Source organism: Cryptococcus neoformans, chromosome 5, assembly GCF_000149245.1.
Source record: "Cryptococcus neoformans var. grubii H99 chromosome 5, complete sequence".
In the NCBI taxonomy this organism is placed as follows: Eukaryota; Fungi; Basidiomycota; class Tremellomycetes; order Tremellales; family Cryptococcaceae; genus Cryptococcus; species Cryptococcus neoformans.
The window spans coordinates 1,047,713-1,065,212 of record NC_026749.1 but is presented as its reverse complement, the minus strand read 5'-3'; the positions used below and the strand labels follow the sequence as shown (position 1 = coordinate 1,065,212).

Here is a 17,500-nt window from a genome sequence, read left to right as displayed (position 1 = left end):
GAGTCTCGAATCCACCGTCTTGCTCGATACTACATCAAGACCCAGCAGGTCCCCGCTACTTTCAAGTACGAGGCCGCTACTGCTTCTACCCTTGTCGCTTAAACATAAAACAGGGCTGGTCGTGTTTGGGAGGGAAGGGATGCATCTTCTTTCTTTCGTGTACGGGTTGTCTTACGGCGGGTTCGCGGTCTTAATGCTGGTGATAAGAGTCGGCCGGGTGACGTGATGACGTGGACAGAATGTGGTTATACAACTGAAACTTTTAGGCAACAACATCGGATCTTCCTGAAAATTGGCAACATCCTTCGCAATGTTGTCGTTGTCTAATCGACCTCATACTGCCATCACCTATTTCCATCTTCGACTCAACACTTGTGATACAATTGGTGGGAACTATTTCAAAATTAGCCGAATTGAAGTCATTATGTTCCTTCAAAGGCGGAGGAAAGTCCATAAGGTCTGACCAGCTCACATAAAGTACTGTTACTACTATCAGTTAAACAAATCACTGCGTCATTTTCCAATACTACGTGGCACTGATCACGAAAAAGACTAAATAAAAACGCTGACTCCAGCTTGCGTTTACATTTTCAAGGCGAGGCATACTCCTCTTCAAGGCCTACTTCCTTCAAATCTAGTCCTGCGTAGGCCTAAATCATGGCGTCCACTTGTGTTGAAAGATTTTATGTTTGACCACCGCCCGCTTTAGGACCCTTCTTGATCTTGCACTTTGGGACTGTTTACCCCATATTGACCGTCGGCCTCTGGCTGGCTCCATTGTCGAGCTGATAGTATGCGTGGCCCTAACACGTATTGTTACATACTTCTGCAATCCTTCCCGTGCGTCCTTTTTGCCTTCCGCCCGCGCTGATTTGGTTACTGGAGTTTTATCGGCATGACCATAATTGGACTCTTTTTGATCCTTTGGGCAACTCCAGCTATACATCCTAGCATTGGCCCCAACGTTTCTAGAATCTCCGCCGCTTTCACGATGTTGCAACCAACTGATCTTGGTGGATGTTTTTATGGGAGATAGGATTGGTGTAATCAGACCCGCAGTTGAAGTAGTATTGCATAACGTGAAAGGATAGCTAGTGAGGCCGGACAAGCTGGCGTTGCAGTCGCTCAAGGGTCTCGAGTGGGCTGAGCCGCTGGTCTGGTACGACCGAATAGGAGAAATCGGAGTGTTGGACTCATTAATAATGGCAACTCAGCTTATAGATAGCCTGTTGAATCGGCCCGCTTTCGCAGTAGGACTTGTGGGAACACTCAGACTTGACCATGCTACTTCCAGCTAGACGAAAGGCACCTACAACAGTACCATATGCTTCAACCCTTGCTGTTCTCATATTGGACACTGATCTCATTGTCTATTCCTTTTTACAATTAGCCCCTAAAGTGTCTCGGTCAATCGAAAAAATAAGTAGTCGATGGGGACAGATTGTGCTTGCTGGAGTATTAACAGTAAAGCAGGTAGCTTGGGGGGCAGATAGCACACTAAGGTTAGCATTTTGAGCTGGGGAAGGCGCCTGAGCATTTGAGATCATATCCGAAGCATCGCAAAGCGAGGGCAGAAGTAAAGAAGTATCGATGGATCGTAATTGAGCGTAGGTGAGACAAGGACATTACTAATGGGCTTAGGGTTGATCAGAGTGAAGAAGAAGAAGGTTTCGGAAAGATCATCTCTGCAAATGTGTATGTCATTGATGTGTCTAATGAAAGCTTTATATTATCTCACCCTTCATGATACATGCTGGATGAGTAACCACTCAGTGAAATGGCCATCGCCCATTATGCCCATTGCTTATACCGTTTCATCCAACACTTCATTTGCACATCATCTTACAAGTTGCTCGTCAGGCATAAGTCTAGCTACCTTGAAAGACCGTCTTTTATAATTTCTCCTAATGCATACTTCTGCGCTGAGCGAGAAGCAATGATATCGGCTGCCCGCAAGAGATTCTTGCAAAATTAACTGTTCCGTCCTCTATTTTTCTTTTTTGTATATCTGGGTCGGTAATATGCCTCGTACCTAGATCCAACATCAGAAGGAGATGTACAGACTAATTCGCCCATTTGGTTGGTAGTCCATCCTTCTTTGGCATCTAAAGAAGCATCCACGGGAGTTTTGATCCTCATTACCTTCTCATGGATGCTCGTACTGACTGGCAAGGTGCAATGGTGGGCCGACTGCAAGGACTTGAACATATCTGCATTTGGGTGTGGGATTGTGACTATTAGCAAAGTACTGTCCTCGGATAGGATAATGGAAGAAGAATAAGCACTGCTATGAGCAATGTGAATCCGATTGCCTAGAAATTGGTCAGTAGCTAGAAAATGGGATTACGCGCACACTAGTTTGTTTGATTCGCATCATGTATTCATGCTCAAGACCTAACACCCCAAGAACTTCCGTGAACAATCTCAATGTAATAGGTCATTATTGACTTTTTCAGCACGATGATTGCATCAGATACGACTGTCAGCGTTCGTAATTTGAAGTGGTACGCATCAGTGATTCGTTAAGCGAACGGCAATCGTCCCAAACAAGCCCTCCATAACTCGCACGACGACCTTTCCTGCTATCTTCATTCTCCTGTTCAGATCATGCTGCCCTTGTAGATCGGTTCCGGTCCCTTGTATGACATCAATAACTGAGCGACAAAGACGTTTAGTCGCCAGTATTTGATGGTGGATATGGACAGTGAACGCCCATTTATTATCCATTGTTTCAGGAGGAAGAAGATGAAAATGGTTGGAGAGAGAAATGGCTGTTACATACTTTGCGATGAAAAATGCGGATATGGCAAGGTTTGGGTGCGAAAGGGGATGGAAAATAGGGCGGCCGATGAGAAGGAGGACTGCAAAGCAAGCTGTGGTCGGCGGGGTCTTGAATGCATCTCTCTGTGCGTGTGTATGTGTGTGCATTATATGCTGGCCACACACTTACGAGTGAAAAGCTCCGTTCTGTAAGTAAAGGCGATAGAGCATTCGGTTATAGCAGCAGCAATATATCGAACGACGAAATTATATAAATAAGGCGAAAAGACGAACAGCACGATAATAATGATTGCCGATCGCCATCATTTGTCACCGATCACCATTCGGGCTGGTGGCCAATGGCCAGTGATGACGTAATGGTCGGTTGCTGCTGCTTCTGAGGATTTTTGGGGTGGAGCTGCGGGTTACAGTGTACAGGAGTGTGGTTATGTGAGTTGATCGGCCAATGTTTCAGATTCCCCTTTTTCGGTGACCGAATTCTAGCGCAAGGCATATCGGCATCTACGGCAACCTCAATCTGCACCCAAAAAAACAACAATCATGCTCCCTCAATCAAGCAGTTTAGACCTTCTTTTTCCTCAAGCGTCTCCCATCCCTTCACACGTCGTGTGCCCGATTATCCCAACGCACACAGCGAATAACGGACAGCCGCCTTGTTGCCTATAACTCAGAATGTCTGCGAACACTATCCGTCGCTCCTCAACATCAGCATATTCTCGTGATTGGAAGACGAGCGTTCAAAGAGAAGGAGGTACAGGGAACATGGCCCACCATTATTCGCATGATGAAAGTGGAAGGAAAGGTGAGTTTGGCGTGGAACGACTCACTTTTTAATCCCGAAGGCAATCTGACGCTCGCCATAGAGTCAGGCGACACTTACATCCCCTCTCGACCGGCTCGAAAGAAGGGATTTTTCAAGAAACTTTTCGGCTGTACTTGCGTAAGTACTGAGTAGCTCATAACTTCTTCAACTTGCTTGCTTGGCCTAGCTGACTTTCTGTTTATGTAGTTCGAATTTGATGAGTGAGTTTTTGAGGACTAGACTTGATTCCAGAATAATATTAAATTGAGCATTGGTTCTGACACAATCTTCGGGCAGGGACAGCGATCCTGTTGCAAGATATCGACCGCGATACGACGCGGTCTACGCCAGATCTCCTCCTGAGCCTATACCCCCGTACTCTCGGACGGATCCTCATCCACCTCCCCGCCCCCATCCTGCAGCAGATCGCTCGGTTGCGTCTCTTGATAGTAGCTCTTCTCTCCCAGCACAAGATCAATCACGCATGCTCTTCTGTCCCGTCATTCCTCGACCAGAGGACGAAACTCAAAAGACATATCCCGTTCCCAATGGTAGTTTTGCGGGTGGCACGACTGGCGGTGCCGGGGCAGGGGGCGCCTGAGTGTGGTCGTTCTTCATAGCCACAAATCAGTAAAGCTACAAAGTAGAATGCCCGCTACATAAGTTCAAAAGAATTCAGTTGGAAGTCTGGACCATATAATCTAGTGTATCCGGAGCTTCTTGTACCATATTAGACGGCTGTATTTGTAACAGATAATCAGAAGGCAGTATTATTGTACTACTGTACTCTCTGAATAGCTCTAGAACTTTAGAAGGAGAAGAGGATGAAGAAGGCGTTCATGATGTTCAGCAACACACCGAACTCACATTATGCCATGTGCATAGCGACGGAGCCAGGCAGGATACTAAATATCCTGAACGTTGTATTTAGAATGGGGTTTTTGGAGCCCCGGCAACGAGTAACAGATTCATGTCATCTGCGACGACGCTTGTTCAAGTGCACTGAGAGTGCAAAAGTGCTAGTGTCCCTTCTGCGGAGGGCTAATAGTCCTGAACTGCTTACTAATTTTTAAGATTTTAGCGCTATAGCTAGCGCTTCACACCAGGAATGATGACATGGAAGGTAAGAGCAACAGTTTGAGACAGCGGGTATATTCATGGCAGTTGCTTTGTACACCGTGTTACAAATATCAGTCTAGATAAGCAAGCTTCTATCGTGTTCCCCCTTTTTTTCTATTGCATATCACTGCTTAAACACCCCCTCAAGCCGACCCGGCGATCCTGGCGTATCCGACTTCGTTTTCGTATTCTTCTTCTTCTTCGTCCTCATCCTCAATGTCATGCCATTTTTTGGCCCTGTCAACAGCCTTGTTCCATCCCTTGATCTTCTTCAGTCTGGCTTTCTCCTCCAACTCGGGCTCGAATGTGTGAACGCCAGCGGTGTTCACCTCACTGAGAGTTTCTGGACGGGTCACATCCCAACCAAACAGGCCAAGAGCATGAGCAGCCAGCAAGGCGGAACCAAGCGCAGTGGACTCGCGCATCGAAGGTCGTGCAACGTTGAAGCCACCAATGTTAGCTTGCAACTGCATAGCCAAGTCCGAGTTGGTCACACCACCATCAACCTTGAGAGTGTCGAGCCTGCTACCGCTCTCCTTCTCGATGACATCTAAAACCGCGCGAGTTTGGAAACACACGGCCTCAAGGGTGGCCCGGGCAATGTGAGCAGAAGTTGTGTATCCAGTAAGACCGATGATAGTACCGGCAGCTTCACGATCCCAGTACGGCGCAAGGAGGCCAGAGAAGGCGGTAACAAAATAGACACCTCCAGTGTCCGATACTGATCCGGCGAGGATGTCCATTTCGGAAGATTCTTCAATGAGGGTCATTTGGTCTCGTAGCCTGTTCAAAGTGTCAGTTCTCGATCAAAATCATCGTACTCATCGCCAATGCTTACCATTTTATGGCCGATCCGGCCACGGCAATAGAACCTTCCAGTGCATATATAGGCTTACTGTCTGCACCTGCTTGAAAGGCTACAGTAGAAATTAAACCATAGTTACTCCTGACAATGTCTTCGCCAGTGTTGAATAAGACGAAAGCACCAGTACCAAAAGTGCACTTGGCCTGGCCCTTCATCAAACATTTGTTGCCGACCAGAGCGGCCTGCTGATCGCCAACAATACCAGCAATTGGAACACCGGAGAGTGGTAGGCCGAGTGAATCAGAGATATTGCCGTACACTTCGGCCGAAGACACGATCTTGGGAAGGATCGAAGCTCGAAGGCCGAAGAAGCGAAGGAGAGGAGCGTGCCATCGAAGTGTTTTAAGAGAGACAAGGAGTGTTCGGGAGGCATTGGTAACGTCAATAATATGGAGACCGCCATTCTTGGCACCGGTCAAATTCTAAGGAAAAGGCACCATAAGCTGCGAACGGGGGAAATTCGAAATGAACGACTACTCACATAGACAAGCCAAGTATCAACGGTGCCGAACATCAGATCATCATTTTCATGGGCGACTCGGACTGCCTTTTGATGATCCAACATCCATCGAAGTTTGATGGCAGAAAAGTAGGTAGAGAGAGGAATACCGGTACTGTAAAAGGTCATGAGCAAGTGGATTAAGCCAGCGGATGCCCATAACACTCACACGTCCACCAGACCTTCCTTGCCCTTTCTGTACTTCTTCGCCTTTCCATCTTTGCCTCTGCCCGCCAGACCGAGGCCCTCCATCGCTTTGCCAATTCTGCCGGTCATACTGGTATCACCATCTACGACATCACCTTTGTCACCGAAGGCTGCCTCATGGGTACCAGTTCCCATCTCAACTTTGTCTGGCACAATTTCAGATTTTTGATTGATCTCGTCCTCCTCCTCGTCATCAATTTCCAGGCCTTCCTCGTCAAGCTTCCTTTCCATCTCACGAACCACATTGATAGTTCGCGCATCATCCCAAACGATGGCATTACAAAGAGGCTTGCCAGTAGAACGTGACCAGCAGACAGTCGTCTCTCGTTGGTTGGTGATACCTTCTCGCCATCAATACCAAAACATCTGCAGAGGAAGAAACATTTGAATATACATACCAATACCTTTGATGCTATTTCTGGACCAGCCCATCCATTCGAGCTTTTCAACAGCTCTGATAATACATTCGTTCATCGCTTCAACCAGCGCTTCGGGATCATGCTCATGCCAACCTGCATGAGGGAGAATCTGTTCGAATTCGGTTTGATGCTCTGCGATAATCTTTGCTCGCTTATCAAAAATGATGAATCGCGTAGAGCTGAGTTTGTACATAAGCAAAGGTAAAAAAAATTGCTTAGGCAACAGATGTAACATGTGAAAGCGACTTACGTAGTACCGCAATCGAGACTACCAATAAATTGCCCATTACGCAACTCCCGCGTTCCGCCTAAAGGAGTGTAGCCTGAAGCACCCTCAAAGTATGACCTTGGAGCTTGAGTGAACTCGTTACCGAGGGGCAAGGTGGGCGAACCAGCTCGAGATAGGACAGACGGGGTGGCAGGTCCAGAGTATTCGCCCCGACGGATAGGTCGCGGGCCGGAAGCCATAGATGATCGTCGGGAAAGAGACTGGACGCCTTGTTGAGGATACTGCGACATGTAGCTGCTGTATTGTTGATTCACAGAAGGCCTACGCGAAACCGAGACCTCTGAAGGACGACGAGCTGCAGGCTGTGAGATAGAAGGTCGACGGGAACCTGCGGGAGAATTGGCGGGGGACGCCTCGAAGACAGGGGTGAAGCCGCCAGTACCGCCTGCCGCAAGGGGCGAGGGGTTCTTGACCGAGGACATAGAAAGGTCTATGGGGCGAGACATTAGTGAAAAAGGAGACTGTGAGCAGTGGGAGGTTTCTAGATCTGATAATGGAAAGATGAAATAAAGTGAAAGACAGAAAAAGGAAATGTGGAAAATAAAAAAGAGTGGATATGCAATGACAAGTCAAGGGGACTGATGTGGATAAATAAGGGTCTAGTCGTCAAAAGCGTCATCATCCTCCTTTTTCATTTTCTCGCGGCCTTTACCGACCCCGGCCCGTTTAGCCGGATAACTCGCCGGTGACGTCGCGGCCCGTTCTGCCCCGCCTCGGTGGAATTTATTAGGTTCGACACGAGCCCTTCGATGGACATTGATTGGTCTCCGACGAGAACCTCTTCGGTATGTCGAGCCTAGGAATAAATTAGATAATCCCAGACATCGCCTGGGCCTCCAAAATTAAATAAAATACAAGTTTATTTAAGATTCGATGCAGGTCGCGATCCGGAAAGTGAGAAAACAGGAGAACATTCGGTACCGATGTTACCACTGCTAAATATCGAGGGGCCTGGAGCGGCGCAACACAGTCGACACAGTCGTCAGCCATAGCCTGCCCGCATTGTCGCATTCGCGGATTTCTCGGCCCCCAGCCATGACCCCTCCTAGAGCTTATACTCCTCCGGTATCTCCAAAGCTCAAAAATACCAACTTATACCACACTATCCTCCCCCATGGTGCACCTCCAATCCCCCGTCCAATCCGACGCCCAAAAAAAATTATTTATCTGGCCGTCATATTCTTTCTCCTATATTGGTTCGGTATCCGTCACGGCTTAGGAAGGGAACGATTACCGATTCCTCCCCTTGGGTATGCTGTGAAAGGTGGTCGTCGGGGGAGGAAACCCAGCCTGGCATGGCACAGTAAAGGCATGGCAACGCTCTTGCAACCTCAGCCAGGCATTAAGCAGGAACACCCAATTTATGAGCTGATGGAGCGCGCTGAAACGCGCTGGACGGCCATGCTGGCATCCCAGTCAACTTCTCTGCCGCAGGCGGTTGCCCAGTACCGGAAAAGATATGGTATTGCTCCGCCTTTTGGCTTTGATGCCTGGTTCGACTTTTGCAAGCGACATGGCATCAAAATCATCGACGAGTACGATCAAATGATGAAGGATATTCTACCGCATCATGCGCTGCCCCCAGCCATGTTCATCGCTAGGAGTAAAGCCTTAGAGGACGCGGCGTACACTTATACTCTAGACATCAGCCAAGAACATGTCGGCATAACAGGCGAAAAGTCGTCCAACATGAGACCCCAACAATTGCTGAAATTGATTGCAGGGTTCAAAGGGGATCTTCCCCCTGAGTTTCATTTGAGAGTGACAGGAAGTGATCACGACACTGGGAGTGTAGTCTTAGGTAGGGACCAAAGAATGAGGGCCATGGAATTAGTACAGCAGGGGAAACGTGAGCGACAATAGGGCCTTTTAAAATAACGGCACTGACCTAAATGAAGACTTCGACGAGGATGAATTAAAATCTCTGGAGGATCCCAACCGTACACCTGCGTGGGGATGGTTCAAAGCATGTCCACTTGATTCTCCAGCAAATATCCGACCTTGGTCTGAGAATGCTACCGACGAGTTTCAACGTGAGTGGACAGATCGGAATGATTCTTGCTGATCATGTTAGTTAAATCTTTTATTCATGACCATTTGGCCACAATGGACTTTTGCGAATACCCGGAACTCAAGCGGCTCCACGGCGCCATGTCTACTGACTACGCTAATCGTTCGCCTTCGGTCCTAAAACCGATCCTAGTTCTTTCCAAATTCCCATTCGATTCCTCTTTCCAAATTACCCCTATGGAAGGTTACAGGAACATAACCGAAGAAGATGTACGTTTTCTGAATAGATGGGAAGATAAAACAGACAATCGTTTGTTCTGGAGAGGATCGACAACTGGTGGGTACGGTGCTCAAAGGGATTGGAGGGACAGTCACCGGATGAGACTGCATCTGATGATCAATGGGCCCAAGGGAGGAAACGCCGAGTGGGATCAGCAAATGAGGGATGTCATGGTGCCAGATGGAGAGGGAGGCTTTAAGACCGTAAGAAGATGGGAGAGGGTATTAAGCAAAGCATACGTCGACGTGAAGCTGTCCGGCCACCCCATACAAGTGAGTAGAATACTTGCCAATGCACCCGCTGACTGGGTGAATAGTGTCCTTCCGAAAAAATCTGTGAGGAAATCGCAGATACCATTGAGTTCGGAAAGAAAGTATGGCCTGATGAGGCCACAGAGTACAAGTATAATCTTGATGTCGATGGAAATGGCTGGTCGTCGAGGTTTCACAGGCTTCTCAGTTCAGGGAGCCCTGTCATCAAGTTTACAATGTTTCCGGAATGGCATCAGGTTTGTTACTTATCTTTAAGGTCTATGACGGAACGCAAAGGCTGACCGTACCATACGTGTTCAGGAATGGCTTAGTAAGTCTATCATCAACAGGCAATGTTTTCGAGGGTGTACTGACAAGACAATAGCCCCGTGGTACCACTATATCCCTCTCAAACCCGACTATTCTGATTTGTATGACATTATGGCGTTCTTCGTTGGACCTTTGGATGATGCAGGTCATGTCGACTTCAGCAAGGGGCATGACGTGAGCACCCAGATATCGATAACCTGAACAAGATTTTACTGACCTCTTCCATTTAGTATCTGGCCAAAAAGATTGGAAAAGCTGGCCAGAAATTCGCGTTGGAACATTGGTCATGGGTAGACATGCAAGCCTACGTAAGTCGCCTGCAATATTTGGCGCCTATCGTTAGATAAAAGGTGTCGACCTGACAAACAATTGCTTTGATCAGATGTTCCGGTTACTTCTAGAATTACAGCGCCTGCATTCTTTGGATCGAAGTTCAATGAGCTACAAAGACGAGTAGGGATAGCTGTAGAAAGAGGGCACCAACATGTCGGTAGACGATAGTAGATCAGGTGTCTCTTGTTTCCGTAACTTTTTGTGTTCTCTTCAAACTCGGGCGCGGAACAGGTTTTGTTTCCTTTGAAATTCTTTATTGCTGTCCGGCCCTCAAGGTTAAAGTAAACTTGAGTTTACTCCGGCGTTTCTATATGCATAGGTTCAAGTAAACTTGAGTTTTCCAATGCGCCTGTCCCAGAAATTAGAAACAGTTTCTAATCCCCGTTAGCCCTGTGATGTAACCCATTAGAAACTTTGAAACTTCATTCCCGCTAGGATTGTTATGACAGGCACCAAGCTCTCTGCTGTGAATCCATCGATGTTGACAGAATAATTAATAACAAGATAAATACGCATTCTGCGCGTCCGGCGGCATCTCCAGTTCTCGACGAGGAAAGAACGAACACGGAAACACGCACGCAGATGCTCGCTCAACCCCTCGAACAAGTCGTTCTTTAATTGTCATTCTTTTTGCCTCATTCAGTCCAAAACCTATCTACCACTACCCTTGCCCTTGCCCATTACGAGGTAGATTAACCTATATCTCCTTATAGCGACCACCATTAATAAATTCCCCTCAGCTCGTCACTCGCATCAGTCTACCTTGACGTCGCTCCCGTAACATCATGGATATTCTGGACGAACCGCTCCCGGGCCATATGGAAAGTATTTCGGCTTTTCGGACCCTTCTGAAGAGCCCTTCAGACCGGGTAACCTGTCCTGATAGCGTTGCGCGTCCTACAGAACCCGATGCGTTGCAGACTTCTGCTATCGAGTCGTGGAAAGCGACAGAGCCGTCGAGGGAGTCACGCTTGCGTTTGCTGAGGCTCTTAAATGATTTGACTTATATAATTAACTCGAAGTACAAAGGATATGAGGAGGGAGGATTAAAACGATATTGGGTCGACGTGTTTGGCAGTGTTAGTTGGGCAGGTGATACTGGACATAGTGGGGATCTGGATCTCATTGTCCTGGTGAGTAATCTATGATTTCCATGATGGTATGACGGTGTTAATTGCTCTAAATCAGGACAGGAAACTGTTACATGGGTGTGAGTATAATCATTTGAGATAGACTGCAGCTATACAGTCACAATCTGAGATGGACTGTAGCTTACCTTGTTCATTACAGATGCGCCTGTTTTTTGGAGAACACCACCCGGAGAGCCTCCTAGTACGCCTGTTAGCCACAAACGCAATAATAATCCCACACCACTCAAACATCTTCCTGAAGTGTATGACACTTTCTCTATGGCAGAATGCTTAAGAGAGGCAGGCTTTGAGGATGTTGAGTCCATCGCTGCTGCAAGCACTCCAATCAATAAATTCAAGTACAGGGATCAAGAGTGCGATCTCAATGTCAATGATCTTGGAGGATGGCGAGTTAATTCGGCGCCTGCATAAACACACGCTGACTTTCAAATAAGGTATAATTCATCACTATTATTGCATTATTGCAGACTCGCACCCTACGTCCTCCGTCCTATGGTCCACGCTCTGAAACTCTGGGCCTCTTCCCACAAATTGAATGACCCTTCCGGTGCCAAGGGCCCTGCAACCATGTCTTCATATTGCTTGACTTTGATGGCCATTGCCTACCTTCAGCACATCGGCCATCTACCAAACCTGCAAGCAAATATCAATGTCCCGGAGGTCTGCAGACCAGAAGACACTTCAGAACATGATGTGGTTTGGGTTTCTTGGGGAAAGGAGCAAGGTGTCAAGGCGCATGTGGGATTCAGCCTGTCTCCTCCTGATGACTGGAAACCATTGAATCCAAATCTCACTGCGGCTGATGCCATCCGGGGGTTCTTTGAATTTTTCTCTCTTAATGGATCGGCCCCATTGCGTGGCGAAAGATTTGATAGAGTCACGCAGATCGTTTCCATCCTTCAAGGTGGTATTGTACCTCGAGCGAAAGAGTACGGCCAAGAAGTAAGGGAATCGCAACAAAGAAGGGACACGCTTTTTAATCTAGGGATTTCATTGGAAAGAATCAGGCAATCGGAGGACATGATTAGACATGAGAGATTTAAAGAGGAAGAAAGAATGGGGAAGGGGGACAGAGGCATACAGCCCAGAAATTGGGGTGAAAAAAAGCTGGTCGTGCAGGATCCCTTTTTATGGTTCAAGGTGAGTGAAAACTAAATGTATCCTTAAAAAATGAGCTTACACCGTCTGAAGAATTGCGCCGGGATGATGTCTAGAGATGGTCTAGATAGATGGTGGGCTGTAAGTAAAAAGGAAAATATCAAAGAGTGCGTCACTGAAGTTGCGCAGACTGTGGACAATACACACCGAGTCATCAAGCTTAAGGGAAAGAATTTTACTTTGGCAGATTTACTCATGCTTTAATCTATTCCATGGCTTAAGAAAGGTCAACGAGTGGAAGAAGACGTCGACACTCGGCGCCTGGAAAAAAAATAATGGGGTAATGACCCTAACAACTGCTTATCAGTAGCGCATAAATGTATACACCTCTGCACAGACGTTCTTTTCCCATTGTGATACCAGATGGAAGTGTGTCGTTCGTTATCATAGCTCCGTGATATCACTCTGGGGCTTAGATATATTGTCGGAAATGATATCAGCAAACCTGTCAGAAAATATCCAAATCCTCCGATTCCTGATCACGTTTGGCGGGTACCTATTTAATGATAATACCTGACCAGGCCATAATCGTCTGAGAGCAGATCATTTGCTTGCTCTGTGTCGTCGCAGTCGTCTGTCAATGATATGATGCAGGACCCAGTAGGATGAAACGATAGCAAGTGCGAACACTAATTAATCAATGACAAGGATGGCGCGAGATAAGACAAATACACAGCAACAACATCATCATCATCACCATCGATCGCCATCAACAAACCTTTACTTCATCATCTACTACAATCCACTGTTTTGATTATGGCAAGACTTTTCTTCTGCTCCTATTAATAGTTAACTTTCCCATTGTACAAGGATGACGACAATGTGGGCGCGGATGATAATAATAAGCTGTTAATACTATTTTCAGCATGCAAGTGTAAGAAGTTGTCCCGTATCTTTAGATGCCAACTGAGAAGAATAATGAAGACAGTTTTATGACCTCCACCGGTGAGGATTCAGCTTCTCTCAGTTATGATTTACGTTTTGTATTCCATCTTGCCATTCTCGAATGTACCACCAGTGACTTCGTAATCGATGAGAATATCACAGTTTTTGGTTATCTCTCGTCGGGAAGCACAGTACGTGTAAAGTATGAGAATTCTGTTTTGCATATCGAAGTAGCTGCACCTATCTGCATCCAGCTTGCACACCGTGGTCCATGAGTTATTACTTAAAAAAGATTCTGCCGCTTCCAAGGCACTAAGCCAATTTAAGGTGAGATAGAAAACGGGTTTCAACGCATCAGCAATCCACGCAAATGAGCACGAAGAGTCAATACATCAGTTTCGCGCCGGACAAATGCCGCCCACACTCCCAGTCACCTGGGTTATGTATATACAAATCGCTGGATAAAGAAGGGTATAAGTCTGTTCAGTCACAATTGCAAAAGCTTTTCTTCAGGGTTTCCTCAATAGTCTGTTGTCATTTTCCTGGATCGCTCTGCCTCAGTTTCAGATCACATCATGAGTAAACAAACTCTCTGCTGTCGAATCAAAAACTTAAACAGCCGCGGCAGGGGCTTGCTGCCCCATAGAGGCATAGTAGCTGTCGGGCGTCAGCTTAAACACGCCCTTCCGCTTGTCAAAGCACTTACGCAGCATATGCGTCAGCACCGCCGGTGGCGGGACTTCCATACCCACCCACAGCACCTGTCTGGTAACCGGCGTAACCCGGGTAAGCTTGTTGACCGTAGGCGGCAGCACCTGGGGCGGCTTGCTGGTAGCCTTGAGCTTGGAAACCGGCGGGACCACGGAACCCGCCAGAGTCTATCCCAAGGTCAATAAGACATATCAAAAAAATGGTGGACGTAAACATACTGGTCTGCCAATTTTCCGGAAGTCTCCAAGGGGGGACCCTACTCTGGGGTGGAATAGCACCAGGAGCGCCAATGGCAGCAGCAGGAGCGGCGCCTGGCGTAGATCCGCCGCCTTCGTCGAGTTCTGCCATAAGTGCAGTGTACTCTGAATCGAAAGCAGTTTGTTTATTCTGAGTAAGGCTTGGATCACCACGACCGCGGCAATCTCGTGCCATATGACCAGCTGAAAGACAATGAGAAACATATTCCATTAGAAAACATTAGAAGACGACTTACCTCCACCACAAATACGACAGATGACATTGGCGCTATACACTCTCTGTTGTGGGCATTCCCATCGCCTGTGACCTTTTTCGCCACAGTTTTGGCAAAGCTGGTTCTCGTCGTCTCGGAGAGTACCGTTAAGAGAAGCCAGTTCTCGAAGCTGGTTTCGCTTATGATCATTTTCGCCTTCAGGAGTGGACGCAGCCTTGAGCATCAAATTAGTTTACAATGCAATTTGTCTTCAAATAGATGCTTACAGTTTCTATAACCCTGTTGATCAAGGCGACACAAGCCTTGACCTTGCTCTCATCGTCGGCGGTGATCAAACAGTGTAACTCATCCTCCTCATCATGAGGGAAGTTACCAGGCCTTCCTTTACCTTCCTTGACACTTCCCTTACCTCGGATGCTGATTTTGGCACCGCTTTCCCTTTCCATCTTTTTGAGGGAATTACCACGAGGACCAACTAGCAAACCGAAAAAGTTGATTTCAGGAAATTCTTTGACAGGAATATAGACTTTGTCTTGAGGTCGAGAACCTCGTTTATGCTGAAAGTCCACAGGGGGTCGGAAATTGGGGTCTGACTTGACCGCTCGATCAATTAATCTCGTACGCTCATCTTCCAGTTTTTTGCGATATCTCAACTCCCTTGTATTGGTCCTGCGTCCGTAGGCATCGTATTGAGGAGTAGGGGATGGAGAACGCTGACCCTCGGGGGGTACGACATCACCGGTCCTCAGTTTGCGATTGATCTCCTCGAGACGGACGTGAATAGCATAGTTGTCAAGTTCGGTCTGAGAAACATTGCCCATGACGGCGACAGGCATTCCGGGAACATTGACTTTGGCTGAAGCGTCGCCCCATCGAGATCGACGCTTCCGCGGGCCATCTGCGTCGGGTGAGTCAGCAGTACGGACGGCAAAAATAAAATGCGACGTACCTTCATTTGAGTCTCCTCGATCCCTAGAACGCTCACGGCCTCTGGGAGCCTCTCTCCTATCCCCTTCATCCCACCTCGACCTCTCATCTCGCCTGTCACTGTGTCCATCCCTAGGGTAGTCGTCATATCTTCGGTCCCTGTCGTCTCGCACGTAATCATCCCTCCTCCTGTCGTAATCATCCCTTGACCTCTCCCTCTCGTCCCGAGGCTCACGTTCGCGCTCTTGTCGGCCGTTAAAATACTGGATATCGGCAGCAGGACGAGGAGCGTAGGAAGGTGAGTTGGAGGGAGGACCTTCTTCGGGGAGACCGAAGCGTCGCTTGTTTGCGAGAGGGACCTGCTGGGTGTGAGCGTAGCGCGGTAATGTGTTTGTGTGACTTACGTCGTTCGTGCCGGTTGTCTTTGCAGCTGGTCTCCACATTGGTGTTTTTATGTTATGAAGAAAAAGATGTTGCGGATGGAGATGTGAGATGGCGCTGGAAGAACTGGCTCATTTCCCAGTGGCGACATATTTTCCAGGCCCATTTCCTTATTTTCTCCCGGATATCTCGCTATTTGGAGTCCGCCGATTCATTCATTACCACAACATCTTACCCATTTTCACACATTTTCAAGCATGCTCAGCACAAGCAGTAAGTACCTCCAACACCATACCCAGCTCACACAGTCAGCATCCCTCCAGGGCGGAAAGGTCTCTCGTGAGGAGTACCGCAGACAGAAAGATCTCGAGGCAGCCCGTAAAGCCGGTACCGCCCCAGCAGCCTTGGACGAGCAGGGTAATGCCATTAACCCACATATTCCGGAGTACATCACCAAAGCCCCGTGGTATGCCGACACCGGTCGTCCGTCTCTGGCGCATCAACGTATCAACGAGCAGGGTCCCCATCTCAAACTTGACGAATGGTATGACAGAGGCGCCAAAGCTGGGCCGGCGGCGAAAAAGTACAGAAAGGGCGCTTGCGAAAACTGCGGAGCAATGACACATAGAAGGAAAGACTGTGTGGAGAGACCGAGGAAGAGAGGGGCAAAGTTCACCAATAAGGATATCGCTCCCGATGAGCTTGTTCAGCAATTTGAAGGTGATTACGATGCCAAGCGTGATAGGTGGAACGGGTATGACCCTGCATCTTACAAACACGTCGTGGAGGAATACGAGGCGACCGAGGAAATGCGCAAGAGATACAGAGAAGAAGAAATTGATCAGCAAACGTCTACCGATATGGCTGCCGTGAAGAAGCTTGCCAAAAAGGACAAGGAGGGTAAAGTGGAAGATGATGATGACTTTGGATCCAGTGATGAGGATGAAGATGACGAAGACAAGTATGCCGATGCTGCGGATCAGGTCGGCCAGAAATTGGACACCAAAACCAGGATCACCGTGCGAAACCTTCGTATTCGAGAGGATACTGCGAAATATCTCATCAATCTAGATGAGACTTCCGCATATTATGATCCCAAGACGAGGTCGATGCGCGATGCCCCTGTTCGGAATATGAATCCTGAAGATGTAAGTGATTGTCTATTTACCCAGGTCTAATACTGATATGTCGTAGATGAAATTCGCTGGCGACAACTTCCAGCGGTACTCGGGCGACGCAACCAACATGCAGAAACTTCAACTGTTCGCCTGGCAGTCTGCTCAGAAGGGTAGCAACATCAATGTCTCGGCCAATCCTACTGCGGGTGAATTGTTGCATCGAGAATTCCAACAGAAAAAAGAAGTCCTCAAGGATACCAACAAGACATCGATATTGGCCAAGTATGGTGGCGAAGAGCATTTGCAAAGAATGCCGAAGGAGCTATTGAGTGGTCAGACTGAAAATTGTAAGCAAATCTTACGCATATCTCGTCAACAGGGCATCGTCTAACGTATAATCAGATGTGGAATATTCTCGATCAGGACAAATTATCAAAGGGCGAGAACGCGCCAAGGCTCGGTCAAAGTATGATGAAGATGGTAAGTTCTTCTACATTTTTGCCTTGACCTCA

The 17,500-nt window shown here is 47.7% G+C and overlaps 7 protein-coding genes; 5 read left to right on the top strand and 2 right to left on the bottom strand.

The window, feature by feature from the left end:
- Window positions 1-389, top strand: part of CNAG_01153 (small subunit ribosomal protein S13e) — a 1,014-nt gene extending 625 nt beyond the window's left edge. Inside the window, exon 4 of the mRNA XM_012193962.1 lies at window positions 1-389. This exon is cut by the window's left edge and continues 16 nt beyond it. Coding sequence (XP_012049352.1) covers window positions 1-102 — 102 coding nt within the window. The 3' untranslated portion in view covers window positions 103-389.
- A 2,700-nt stretch (window positions 390-3,089) lies between these two features.
- On the top strand, window positions 3,090-4,798 carry CNAG_01154 (hypothetical protein). XM_012193963.1 has 4 exons: window positions 3,090-3,583; window positions 3,645-3,721; window positions 3,791-3,804; window positions 3,881-4,798. The coding sequence occupies exons 1-4, from the start codon at window positions 3,454-3,456 to the stop codon at window positions 4,182-4,184; spliced, it is 525 nt and encodes a 174-aa protein (XP_012049353.1). The 5' UTR covers window positions 3,090-3,453; the 3' UTR covers window positions 4,185-4,798.
- CNAG_01155 (glycerol kinase) lies at window positions 4,709-7,567 on the bottom strand. XM_012193649.1 has 6 exons: window positions 6,943-7,567; window positions 6,672-6,871; window positions 6,236-6,614; window positions 6,049-6,181; window positions 5,541-5,989; window positions 4,709-5,485 (listed from the first exon to the last, which is right to left on the bottom strand). Exons 1-6 carry the CDS (start codon window positions 7,425-7,427, stop codon window positions 4,846-4,848), a joined length of 2,286 nt encoding a protein of 761 aa, XP_012049039.1. The 5' UTR covers window positions 7,428-7,567; the 3' UTR covers window positions 4,709-4,845.
- A 303-nt stretch (window positions 7,568-7,870) lies between these two features.
- On the top strand, window positions 7,871-10,602 carry CNAG_01156 (hypothetical protein). XM_012193964.1 has 8 exons: window positions 7,871-8,830; window positions 8,880-9,014; window positions 9,056-9,543; window positions 9,588-9,779; window positions 9,844-9,853; window positions 9,908-10,026; window positions 10,083-10,160; window positions 10,235-10,602. The coding sequence occupies exons 1-8, from the start codon at window positions 8,017-8,019 to the stop codon at window positions 10,307-10,309; spliced, it is 1,911 nt and encodes a 636-aa protein (XP_012049354.1). The 5' UTR covers window positions 7,871-8,016; the 3' UTR covers window positions 10,310-10,602.
- A 76-nt stretch (window positions 10,603-10,678) lies between these two features.
- CNAG_01157 (hypothetical protein) lies at window positions 10,679-13,026 on the top strand. XM_012193648.1 has 6 exons: window positions 10,679-11,318; window positions 11,374-11,395; window positions 11,476-11,722; window positions 11,771-12,476; window positions 12,528-12,575; window positions 12,624-13,026. Exons 1-6 carry the CDS (start codon window positions 10,971-10,973, stop codon window positions 12,696-12,698), a joined length of 1,446 nt encoding a protein of 481 aa, XP_012049038.1. The 5' UTR covers window positions 10,679-10,970; the 3' UTR covers window positions 12,699-13,026.
- A 561-nt stretch (window positions 13,027-13,587) lies between these two features.
- Window positions 13,588-15,966, bottom strand: CNAG_01158 (branchpoint-bridging protein). XM_012193965.1 has 7 exons: window positions 15,894-15,966; window positions 15,512-15,848; window positions 14,829-15,460; window positions 14,584-14,776; window positions 14,309-14,530; window positions 14,086-14,257; window positions 13,588-14,036 (listed from the first exon to the last, which is right to left on the bottom strand). The coding sequence occupies exons 1-7, from the start codon at window positions 15,930-15,932 to the stop codon at window positions 13,991-13,993; spliced, it is 1,641 nt and encodes a 546-aa protein (XP_012049355.1). The 5' UTR covers window positions 15,933-15,966; the 3' UTR covers window positions 13,588-13,990.
- Window positions 15,967-16,098: 132 nt separating this feature from the next.
- Window positions 16,099-17,500, top strand: part of CNAG_01159 (pre-mRNA-splicing factor SLU7) — a 2,132-nt gene continuing 730 nt past the window's right edge. Inside the window, exons 1-4 of the mRNA XM_012193647.1 lie at window positions 16,099-16,143; window positions 16,183-17,018; window positions 17,065-17,335; window positions 17,391-17,468. Of these exons, the coding sequence (XP_012049037.1) occupies window positions 16,128-16,143; window positions 16,183-17,018; window positions 17,065-17,335; window positions 17,391-17,468 (1,201 nt within the window). The 5' untranslated portion in view covers window positions 16,099-16,127. The remainder of the gene's footprint in view (window positions 16,144-16,182; window positions 17,019-17,064; window positions 17,336-17,390; window positions 17,469-17,500) is intronic.